The sequence below is a fragment of the Camellia sinensis genome, chromosome 5 (assembly GCF_055761805.1).
Source record: "Camellia sinensis isolate YWXY chromosome 5, ASM5576180v1, whole genome shotgun sequence".
Lineage (NCBI taxonomy): Eukaryota > Viridiplantae > Streptophyta > Magnoliopsida > Ericales > Theaceae > Camellia > Camellia sinensis.
In genome coordinates this window covers 22,548,232-22,561,068 of record NC_138965.1, presented here as the reverse complement: position 1 = coordinate 22,561,068, position 12,837 = coordinate 22,548,232, and the positions used below count along the sequence as shown (strand labels likewise).

Sequence of the window (12,837 nt, the reverse complement as noted above, 5' to 3'; positions counted from 1 at the left end):
CTTTCCGAGAAGAGCAATATTTCTTGCTACAATGTTCCCTAATGCAAGCCCCTCTTTGTCCTTGGGCAATGAAACAATCTCCCATCTAACCAAGTGCATCTTTTTACCCTCATCCTTCTGTTCTTACAATAAATCCCTCATTAGACCCTCAATAGATTTAACAACCTTAACCGGTATCTTGAAAAGGGACAAAAAAATAAATGGGGATATCGCTTAAAACGGATTGAATCAGCATGTACCTCCCTCCCTTCGAAAGCAAAACCCTTTTCCAACCCTCCAATTTGCTACCTATCTTTTCCACCACCAGCATCCAAAAAGAATCATTTATGGGATTACCCCCTAGTGGTAGCCTTAAATATTTCATAGGGAGCTTCTCACTAGAGCACCCTAGAATCTCTGCTAAGCTTTGAACTCGACTTTGTTGTAAGTTAATGCCCATGATACTACTCTTGCTCAAATTAACCTTAAGACCCGAAACAACTTCAAATAATCTTATAGCGACAAAAATGCACCTTACCTTACTCTCTTCGCCTGATGAAAAAAACATGGTGTCATCCGCAAATTGAAGATGGGAAATACATACTCTATCCCCCCAACCACAAAACTGTCAATGAGATCTAAATCTCTCTCTATATCAACCATCCTACCCAACACATCTGCTACCAAGATAAAAAGGAAAGGGGACAACGGATCGCCGTGTCTTAAACCCCTTGTCACCTTGAAAGAATTTCCCGGTTTCCCATTAACTATGATTGACATATTACATGTTGACAAGCAACCCCAAACCCATCTCCTCCACCTGTCTCCAAAACCCTTTCTAGCCATTACAAAGTCCAAAACACGCTAGTCCACATGATTATAGGTTTTCTCAAAATCAACTTTAAAAATGCCGCCTTCCTTCTTCAAAGCTCTATACTTCTCCACCGCTTCGTTTGTTACCAAAACCACATCCAAAATTTGACAGCCCTTAACAAAAGCTCCTTGAACAGCAGAAACAGTAACCCCCAAAGTCGCTTTTAGCCTTTTTGACAATATCTTTCCCAAAATCTTATGTAGCGACAGGACTAGGCTAATGGGTCTGAAATCACTTAACTAAAAATTCCTTTTTGGGGACCAAGCAAATAAACGACGCATTAGTGCTCATATTGACTATCCCCCATTCATAAAATTCAGTAAAAACTCTCATCAGGTCACCTTTCACCACCTCACAACAATCTTGAAAAATTGCCATGGAAAAACCATCCGGTCCTGGAGCTTTGTCTCTGTCGCAATCAAAGACTACTTTAATTTCCGTCTCCTCAAAAGGCCTTTCAACCCACCTAGCCAAAGTTTCATTGATCGGTGCCCACTCAAGACCTTCAATCCTAGGTCTAACTACCCCTCCAGAATAGAGATTTTAGTAAAACCTAAAATCTCATTTGATTCTCATTTTCGACCACTACCCCTTGCCCCACCTCAAGCTTCTTAATGAATTTCTTTTTTCTTTTCCCATCCACAACCCTATGAAAAAACTTAGAATTAAGATCTCCCTCCTTAATCCATTTTAGTTTTTGCCTTTCGAGCCTAGAAAATTTGTTCCCTGAAAATGATCTCCTCCATTCTAGATTTCAACTCATTCCTTTCTCTCCTCAATACATCATCCAGACTTGCAAAAGCCTCAAGAGCATCAATCTCTTTTATCCTCCCAATGACCTCCCCTTCCTTTCTACTCAAATTACCAAAGATCTCCCTATTCCATTCCTTTACTTTTTCCTTAATTTGTTTCAACTTCCTTATGAAGCTAAAACCCGCCCAACCTAAACAATTGCAATCATTCCACCAAAGTGCGAAGTTTTCTCAAAACGAAGGATGCTCTAACCACATATTATCAAATCTACAAAGTGAGTCCTCATTTGAATGGGCAACTCTCAACTACAATCGGACAGTGATCCGATATAAGTCTCGGGAGAGCTTCCTACCTTACATCCGAAAACAAGTCGAACCACCCCAAAGAAAATAAAAAGCTGTCCAATCTACAATATACTAGGTTTTCTTGAAGGTTAGACCAAGTAAACCTAGCACTAAACAAAGGAGGATCCATTAAACCACTCTCCGATGAACCCATCAAAATCCCTCGTTCCTCTATTAACCTGAGAGCCATTGAGCTTTTCTGATACTGTTCTAACCACATTGAAATCTCCACCTACGCACTAGTTTGGCGAACACAGCCCATATAAACCAACCAGCTCATCCCACCATAACCCTATCCAAGAAGGACTATTTAGGCCGTAAACCCCCAACAACCACCATTCATTGCTATCTAAATTTCTAAATCTGATTGAAATTGAAAACTCCCTCAAAACCGTATCACAGTCGCTCACGACTCTTTAAATCCTAAACCCTAAACCAAGAGATAAAATGCACTAATTTAATCTAACTTTGCTTGCTATGAATATACTGACAACATATGATCTTGCATATATATCATATAACTCAGCGCTAAATAATCTGAGGGGGTAAAGATGCTCTAGAAGCTTTAAGAAATTTGCTAAAAGTTGAGACCTCCTTTCTTCCTCTCTTCCTTTTCTTTCTTTCTCTCCTCTCTTCCTCTCTGTAGCCGTATGGTGTGTGCCAAGTTTTAAAAGGCAAATACATAACTTGGGGCGTTTTGCCCCTCACGAGATAAGCGTAACCCTCAAGGCGTCAAGATGTAAGAATTTTGAATTTTAAATTGTAATACTTAGTAAATAAATTAAATATTATAAAATAGTAAATAAATAAATCAATTAAATATAAGGTGAAAATATTTTACTTCTTAAGGCATTGAACATTCACTAGAAGGAAGCTTGCCTTCATTGAAAGTGAATTTGACATTCTTAGCTTTAGTAATTGAATTTTTCACTTGAGCATTAACTTTTTGTTTTTTCTTGATTGATCATTTACTGCTATAGAATATAGTTACAAAAGGGTTCATCTTTACTTTTGTTTTTTTATAGTGACCACTATTAGATCGTTTGCTGGAGAGACAAGTGAATTTTCATTTATTGTGCGGTTACACCAAGAATCAACTTTAAGTTCTTATCATTTTGTTTTTAGTTATGGATGAGTTAAGGAGAAATATTCAAAATGATGTGTCATGGTGTATTCTTTTTGTAGATGAGACTAGAGGAGTTAACACTAAATTGGAGACTTAGAGAGAAGTATTTGAATCTAAAGGATTTAAGATAAGCAAAATTAAGGCTGAGTACATGAAGTGTAATTTTAGTAATAGTAACAATAGAAGAAGTGAACTATCTAAGAGTAAACATTTTCGCCATTTAGAATCGATTATCACAACGGCTAGGGAGATTGGTGCGGATATGGTCCGTAGAATTAAAGCGAAGTGGCTTAAGTGGAGAAGTGCATTTGGGGTACTGTGTGATAAACGAGTATCCGCTAGACTTTTAAGAAAGTTCTAAAGAATGGCTATTAGACCGACGATATTGTATGGGACGGAACTATGAAGCACGGACACGGACACGGACACGGACACGCATACGGACACGGACACGGACACGGGACACGGCAATTTCTAAAAAATGGGGGCACGGACACGGTAGGGGACACGGCAAATTTTTTAATTTTTTTATAAATATTTTTATTTTAATACATATTAATTATTTTATTTATTTATTATATTTTTAAATAATGTGTTGTAATTAATTATTTTATTTTACATACATGTATTTATTTTTTTATTTATTAATATGTATAAGTATATATTATCTTATAATATGTATTATCCATTATCTAATGAGTATATTTATGTTATATAATAACTATTATATAATATATAATAAAATAATAATAGTTATTAGTTATATATATTATATATAGTTATTATATAATAAAATAATAATAGGTATGAGTTATATATATTATATATGAATATATAATAATTATAATTGTTATAATATCAAGAGATGAAGACAGACGGGAGAGACCGAGAGAGAGGGAGACCGAAGCAAGAGACGATCGCGATCAGAAGCGAGAGAGAGGGAGACGATCGCAATCGCGATCGCGATCAGGATCAGAAGCGAGGGAGAGAGAGAAGGCGAGAGAGAGAGTGAGCTCTGCGAAGGCAAAGGCGAGACAGAGAGAGAGCTCTGCGAAGGCGAAGGGGCTGGATCGTCGAAGTAGAATGGGGCTCTGGATCGTCGATCGAAGTCGAAGGGCTCTGGATCGTCGATCGACCAGGTTTGTTCTCGTTTTCCCCCTTTCAGTTACTCTTCTCGCCGTGTCCATGGCGTGTCCAGATTCGGACACGCGTGTCCCCTGCAAAAAAATAAATTAAATTAAGGGGACACGCCAGATGCCGTGTCCCGTACGTGTCCCCGGCGTGTCCCCGTGTCCCCGGCGTGTCCCCGTATCCGACACCGCCACGGCTTCCATTTTGCCGTGTCTATGCTTCATAGGGACGGAATGTTGGACAATTGAGAAATAACATGTAGATAAGATGAGGATGCTACAGTGGATGTGTGACAAGATTAGAAAAGATAGAATTAGGAAAGAGTATTCGTGAACGGGTAGAAGTAGTACTGATAGAAGATAAGTTGAGAGAGAATAAATTGAGATGGCTGGGTCATATACAACGGAAACCAATAGAGATAATAGTGAAGAGATGCGATATAGTGACGGTAGATGGAAGTGTTAGGGGAAGGGGTAGACCTAGATTGACGTGGACTAGTGTAATAAATAGAGATATGAATCTCCTGAATTTGACTAACCAAATGGCCATTGATAGAGTCGAACGGAGAAGAAAGATTCACGTACCCGCCCCCATTTTGATTTGGTTTGGTTTGGTTTGGTTTGGTTATGTTTAAACCATCTACTAGACTACGTATAACAAGATCAAAAGGCAACTTCTTCATATGTGTACTCCTCATATGCTTATGTGCCAAAGGCGTACAATGCACATACCTCATACTATGATGCGCAAGCTTTTAGGGAGTATATCCTAAAAATCAAAGCCTTGATGCGTTTTACCTTAGCCTCAAGGCGAGGTGAGCATCAAGTTGAGCCTCAATAAAGTCTTTTAAAACTGTAAGTGAGTGTAAAGGGGGAGGGGAGAACCTTCTTATATAGGCACCTTGTGAAATAAAAATAAAACAAAAAGGAAAGAAAAGAATTGTCATTCATCCTTGCAAGCAATCTCATTGGGTGGGATTGCCACCCTTCTAGCACCTAAGTAGCAAGAGTGGTTGATTGTTGGCATGGGTAAACATGCCTTACACTAAGTCAAAATGGCATGGGGAAAAAGGGGTTGTGGTCACCCCCCTTCCCCCCCCCTCCCCCCCCCCTCTCTCTCTCTCTCTCTCTCTCTCTCTCTCTCTCTCTCAAGTGTATATATGCAACAAGTGTATATATGCAATTTTTTTTACTAGTATAAGAGATATTTCTATTATTATAATGTACCTTCTCCTAGAAATATCTAGTGTGTATATATAACTATCTAGTTTGACTTGGTTGCTGACTCAGTTGAACAAGTTAAGACATATCTTGAACATAGAAAATAATACATGGAGTTAAATTTTAAAGAGTTTAAAATTATTGGCAATCATAGAGGAACACTTGTTATGAATTTTAGTTCAATTAATGGAAATTCAATTTTTTTTAAATAATTAATCTCTTTAACAGTTATCTGAAATTGTGAGTTCTCATAGAACGGGACACAGATCAAGCAATTAGCATACTCAACATATTTATTTCGTTGCCATGGTCGTGTTCAATATTTGAGGGAGAGCTCGGGGCAAGTTCTTTTTCTAAGTCAGGGAGAATGATGAGGAACATGCACAGGATATTTTCTTTCGTATCTTCTAATCTATGCCATCAGTATTTATTTATTTATTTATTCTCTTTTCAATTATAGTTAATTAGGATTCTGAAGATTTATTTCCTTTTAGTATGTTTCTTAGTGATCAAGAATTTTTAATTAGAATTCCCACGATTTGTTTCCTTTTGATATGTTCTTTAGTTATAAATAATTTTAGTTTCCTTTAAATTGTTATTTTGTTACTGTTTTTTTAGCCTATATATAAAGGCTTTGACATTGTAATTGGGAAGAGTTGATTAATGAATTTGAGTTGAGAAACGTTCTGGCTTTGTGTATAGGGTTGTGGCCCATGTTCTCTTGAAATTCTTTTCTTGAATCTTGGTTCTTTTATTTTGGAACCATTCTCTATACATTTTGGTTTTTGAATCAATTAGATCGTTGAACGGATTTCTTCATAGCTGTTTGGCATCAGAGGGAGAGTAGAATTGACAGATATGGGAAGGGGGAAAGAGGGAGGAAGAAGAAGAGAGAGAAAATGATGAGAACGAGAAGAGACAAAAACAGAGAGACTACCATGATCTCTCGTCCAGAGTTCTCTTAAGGACAACACAATTCTATAACCAAACTAATATGTGTTGACCACGGTTTGCTACAAACTAAAATTAATTAACTTTTAGTGAATTAAAAAAAATGATTTACAAGATTGAATAACCATATTCTCTAGAAAGGAAATGAAGCGGCACACAACTGGCCAAATCTACAGCTTATTTTCAGAGTCATGGATATGGAAATAGCCACCTAAATAAAGTATGGTTTAATAGTCAGATGAATTAAAACAATAGCCATTTGAAACCCATTCAATATATACTACCTGTAACAACATATCAAAATTTATCTATGACATAGTTCCAACACTCGTACAGATATTAAATGGATCTCTTTGGTATGTCATTGCATGTTCAGAAATAGCAAGTCATATAGCCGACATTGAGTCAGAAGGGGAACCACAAAAGTTGATACCTATATCTAAAACCATGATGAGACTACACATACTTGAGTATATGCATTTACATTTTCAGAGAAAATAACTAAAACAACGTGACAAAATCACCGCACCCCCAGTGGTCCTTTCACAAAGCTAACTAAAATGAATACTTCAACCAAGACCAAGCATATTTAGTCAAGGAATCTACACCAAAGGTCTGTTGGTTAGCAGCCATCAAGGCCAAGCACCAAATATAGAGTAGCAAATTTTATGGAATCTTTTCCTACAGTATTAGTTCATTTCATAATATTTCAACACCTGGGGGAGACTTTTTCACCTCTGCAGAATGGCATATTGTTGTGTCAAGAGATGTAACATACCGGCTCATTCATCCGACCAATTTGGTCCTCTTGATTTCGCTCAGAGTTTTGTTCACCGCCCTCAGATTCTCTACTCTTCCTGGTGTTCTTTTTATATTTTTTTTCATGTGCCCTATTGTTATCAGAACCAGTAACAGCACGATCGCGAGTACTTGCCCTTTCCTGCCTTGACCTTCTCTCATCAATGCTGCGTTGGTTTCCACGTGCATGGACATCTTCCCATCCCATATGTTGCGAAGGACTTCCATCCTCAACCCGATCCCTCCTCTTAAATGGCTCACCAAGCCGCCCTGTGTCTTTAAATTGGTAATCTCTAACAGAACCCTTGTACTCATCCTTCAATCTAGCATGGCTAACCCATGATTTTTCTTCTACAGCTCGAGCACTCCTTACTCCTCCCCGTTCTTCTTCTCTTTCCCGTTTCGATAAACTTTCTTCATGTGATTGCTTGATCATGTGCCTCTCATCCCGCTCCCTCTGTCTCTCACCCCTCTCTCTGTGAATCCAGATCTCTTCTTTGTGCCTGACAGAAAGTTGATCATCATCTCTAGTTCTCACCTGCTCATCTCTCTTACGCAGATCCAAAGCATCATCCCTTTCTCGCTTTCGATGACTAGAGTTTTCTCTGTGGCCCCGCAAGGTTTCTTCCTTCTCAGCATCCCTCCTCAAAGGTTCCTCTTCTTTCCTTCTTTTTCTATGGTGATCACCCATGTTCTCATATCGACTCCTCATATTATCATCCTTTTCCTTGTGCCGTGAACGCACATCTTTATCGTGATGGGCCCTTGAATTACCATTATCCAACTGTTTCCTCAACTGAAGATGTTCGTCTTTGTCCATCCTCTCACTTTCTTGAACCTTGTTCCGTTGCCTTGACCCTATTTCATCACCACGTTCTCGCTTCCTTGTGTCTTCAGCTCTAGTCCTCATACCATGTGAATCATCATCTTGCCATTGCCAAGCTCCCTCAGAATTCTCTCTCTCTTTTCGCCTATCTATACCCTCAGTTTTCCTGTGCGACTGATGGGCTGAGTGAGGATCCCAATCTCTATGAGAATATAAATCCTCCCTACCTTTTTCCACCAAACGATTTTTGCCCATCTCACGTCTCTCATCACGGCCTTTTCTTCTGACTCTTTGCTCATCTTCACCATTGGGTCGCTTCAAATTCACCATTCGTGTAGAACGTCCAAGCTGAACAACTTCCTCGTCAACACTATCATGAAACTTCTGATTATCTCTGCTGTTTTCACTACTTATTGATGCCTTTAAGTGCCCTCCATCATCAATTTCTTGAAGAGAAGATTGTTCTACTCGCAAACTTATCTTTTGCTTTTTCATAGAAGGCGAAAGATTTTCATCTATGCGGGTATCAGTAGTAGTAGTAGTTGTATCCAAGGCCAATTCCTCTCTATCCATGCTAGAGCTTCTACGCAAACCATCACCATGTTCATCGTCAAGATCCTCAGTACTCCCAACAGTAACAGGAGATGATAATCGAGGGTTATGTTCACCACCAATACTTTCAACTGAACCTTCCTTCTGATTGTCAAGAAATCTTTTATCCAATATACTTCCACTGCAGGTCATATTGGGGGATCTGTCACGTGTTCTTCCCTTTGTTTGCCTAGATTAAGAAGAATAGAAGTCATACTTAACATCAGATGCAACGTGACAAAATGAAAATTAGTTTAAATTACTAAGTCAATTTATCCGACATATATACCATAGGAAACTTAAACAACAGATAAGAAATGCAACACAATGGATAAAAAATCATAACCAAGAAACCTAAATCACAAGAATAAAATTGCAACACGTGTCAAACATATGCAGAGCTTTCTCAAGAAGATATTGGTTCAGGTGGAGTTTGATAAAACTGAAAATAATGTACTAAAAACTGAATGCTGAATTTTTTAAGCTGAAAAGATATTTGGTAAAAATTAAGTGCTGAACTAAAACAAATTGTTTGACAAATACAAGATCAAATTTGAAATTTTTAATTTTCAAATTGTATATCTTACATTTTTTATCTTGCGATGGTGAGTTGGTAGTGGTGGAAGAGGCATCGGCAGCATTAGTTATGACCCCCATGGAAATAGTAGTGGAGATTAATGGATAGTGCTTGTGGTGTTGGTGAAAGGGTAATATTGTGGAGATAAAAAGAAGGGGTGGCAGCAGTGGTGAAAGGTTGTAGTGGTTATTGTGGTGGTGGTAGTAATGGCAGTGGTGACTGTGGTGGTGGTGGTGGTGGTGGTAGTGGTAGTGGTAGTGGCGGTGGTGGTGGCATGATGATGGTGGTGGTGGTGGCGGCGGCAGCGGCGGCGGCGGCGGCGGTAGTGAAATGATGGTGGTACTTACGGCAACAATAACAAATCATATCACTTCAAAAGTTTCAAATTTTTAGCCTACATTTTAAGAGGCACTTAATTTTTTAAATGATATCAACCGTGGTTATCAAAAAGGCTTAACTAATTATCAATTATTACATTCAATTTTAAGTGTTGAATTAGGTTACCAAACACCACCTAATTTGAGAAATGAAAACAACCGAGTTCTAGGCCACCAAATCAGCACTACATACGACTTGAAAGGCAATGAGGAGACAAATGAGCAGTACATATATATACAATAGCAATATTTTAAAAGGCGCACCTAAGCGCGAGGCACAATAAGGCACAGCCTTGTGCTTCGAACAAGTCGAGGCAAGGCGCAATATGCAAGGCGCAACTTAAGCGCTGAGGTGAGGGCTTTTTTTCGAGGCATGAGACGTGGGCTTCATGAGCTTTGCCTATTTTTCTACTCTAATTGTTGATGAAGTGCTTTTTTGTGGGCATACCCACAAGGATTCAAAACTCTTCAAGATAAAATGACCAAATGTGGTCAAAAGAGAGCAGAAAGTGATAAAAGATTGAATGTTATACTTTATATTTTTTGTTTGATAATATATTTTTAATTTTTAGAAAATTGAATGTTACGTTTAGAGATTATCGAAAATGGTTATGATTTTTTAAATTATATATCTATTTGTTATGTTGAAAAAATTGCCTATTTTATAATTTTGCTTTTCTTCTACTACTTGAGCTTCGCTTTGGTGAGGCACACGATTCGCCTCGCACTTAGGCTATAGGAGACCTTATCGCCTAAGTACGCCTAGAGCCTTTTAAAACACTGTACAATAGAAATAAAACTTAATAGCACAAATTCCAAGAATAATTGCTAACATAACAATTCTCAACAAAAACGATTCAGCTCATGATTCTCTTACAATTCCTCAGAAGGCATTTAATTCTTTACTTGGTTTTTCTTGAACAAAGTGAGCATTTAACAACCACATTGTTTTCATTAAGGCTAGAATGACTGTTAACATAACAAGGACATGATTTAGTCATCGTTCTATTTCAATTCATCAACATGCATTCAACTGTTTACAAAAAGTGAGCTTTTTACAAGCATATAGTTTGTCATTTGCTTGCTTTCCCATTTTCTTCTCTCTAGCACATACAGATGACATAAATCATAAATTAATGAAAATGTTTGTCGACAAAAGGGGGAACAAAAAAAAAATATGAACAACAATCAATTGAGTGCCTTTGACCAATTAACTTTGATGAGGGTAGTACAAAGAATTATCAAGCCAGCGAGAGTTAAATTGATTTAAGAACGTTAAGCTCAAGAAAACAAATTCAATTTAATCCAACAATATATCATACCTCTCCTCATAGAGGGTGCCAACATCTCTGTCAGAATATGCAGAGGTCTGCCCCCCAAAATTGGGATGCTGAACTGGTGCTTCTGGGAGCAAAGGCAAACTTCCATCTCCTTCAGTAAGGTTATCCTGAACAGGATTCATAAAGGGTGCTCTTGTTTCAATCAGTTCCCTCTTCCTACCATTATAGGCCTGTGGGGAACCATCAAAATGTACAGCATCTTCCTCTGCAACATCCCTTTTAATTCCATGGCCTCCTCTGAAATCCTCCATCAAGGAATCATTTTCCGGCTGCTCTATGACATCATTTCCCTGAATGGAATCATCATCTGCTGAGTCCTGCAAGACAATCTGTTTCCCAAACAATATGAGTGCAATTGTAATGCACATATGGTGTAGAGATATGCATCAGAATGATAAGATTGATATCAATGTGCTCATGGACAGAATTGACCACTCACCTCAATTATTGCATCAGAATCACGAATACGTGGTGGCCGAGTATCAATGGACGGGAGACGCTCACCATAACCAGTTTCCACCTGTATTGCTCTTCCAGTTGGCTGGTAGAAAACCACGTAAACAAGTGAGCCCAAAAACTGGCACAAGAAACTAACTCTACGCATTTAAAGAGTTCCATTTTTACTAGATACATTAAAATCTAAATAATGACCAAGGTTTCTTCAGGACAAGGAAACTACAAAAACAAAAAATACTACAAGATCAACACCAACACATACCAATGGTGGTCGCACACGTGCAGATCCTTTAGCTATATCACTTTGTCCAGCATCCATCTTCCCGAGATTTCCATTTTCAGATGAAATATCATTAATACCTGCTGCTGCTGCTAGTTCTGGAGGCAGATCTGGATCATACTCCTGAAATGAGAGCAATGAAAGACAAAACCTCCTTTGCTTGTTTCTTTAGCCACAAAAGGTGACTTAGGCAATGAAAGATACTAATAGTCATGGATACATCACTATGAGAAAGCACTTTATTACCTGTTCTGTTCTCCCACTTTCATAGACGCGAATTTTGCTTTGCATGGTTGCCTCCAGGCGAAGTTGTTCCTGCAGAATTTAAATTCAGCATCCTCCCAGATTCCATCAAATAGAAAAGGACACAATAAAGGGTAATACTTACCAGCTGTTTGCAATAATCTTTCCAATTCTCCTCATTTAAACCAAAGTTAAAAAAATCTGATATATCAATACCAGGGAGCCTCCATGGTTTTTCCTCAAAACTATCAATGTCAACATCAAATATAGTCCTGTGAATAGTAGAGAAGGTCAACAGAAGAAATGTTTTCACATTTAAATGTATTTCCAACATGAAAATACATATATATACATAACAAAACAAGAAGCAGGTTACAGCATCTAGTTATGTAAAGCATTATTTCCTGCAACAAAAACAGTGCTTGTTTCTGCAGCTTTTGCCGTGCTACAATGCCGAGGCATCACAAATGTGCAGAATGCCAAACAACCTCATCATGAATAACTGTTGGAATTCAGCAAAAGCTAAGTCCAGACTGTAAGGTAAAAAAACATGAAGGGAAGAGGGGAAGTTTATTTTTCCCTTTTCTTTTTTTGGTGAGAGGGTGGAAGGGACTTTAAAGAAGCAGAATTCCTGATTGAGTTTATTTTTTATATCGAAGTTCTATAAGACAGCTACAACGCCAGCAATGTTGTAAGAAACTTGTAAAGATATGTCCTGGTTGTGAAGGCCATTTACAGATTTTCTTTTTTACTTTTTTAATATCATATCCCCTACTCGTAGAAAAGAAAGTTCTATAAGACAGCTCAAGGCCAGCAATGTTGCAAGATACAAAATGTTGGGCAGCAAAATTAAATGTTCGAGTGTCACTGAAATAAGAATACTGAGTGAGTTTAAATGTTCAAAGGGTGTCACTGAAATAAGAATACTGAGTGAGTTTAAATGTTCAAGGAGTGTCACTGAAATAAGAATA

The 12,837-nt window shown here is 38.0% G+C and overlaps 1 protein-coding gene across 2 annotated transcripts in view; it reads right to left on the bottom strand.

The window, feature by feature from the left end:
• The window catches only part of LOC114276784 (FIP1[V]-like protein), a 34,274-nt gene that overhangs the window by 8,944 nt on the left and 12,493 nt on the right, over positions 1-12,837 (bottom strand). Inside the window, exons 3-8 of one of the 2 annotated variants that reach the window (XM_028218605.2) lie at positions 12,012-12,138; positions 11,870-11,938; positions 11,606-11,746; positions 11,327-11,428; positions 10,870-11,216; positions 7,114-8,783 (exon numbers count right to left, since the gene is read on the bottom strand). In XM_028218605.2, the coding sequence (XP_028074406.2) occupies positions 7,139-8,783; positions 10,870-11,216; positions 11,327-11,428; positions 11,606-11,746; positions 11,870-11,938; positions 12,012-12,138 (2,431 nt within the window). In that variant the 3' untranslated portion in view covers positions 7,114-7,138. The remainder of the gene's footprint in view (positions 1-7,113; positions 8,784-10,869; positions 11,217-11,326; positions 11,429-11,605; positions 11,747-11,869; positions 11,939-12,011; positions 12,139-12,837) is intronic. The other variant, XM_028218604.2, reaches the window with a different exon arrangement.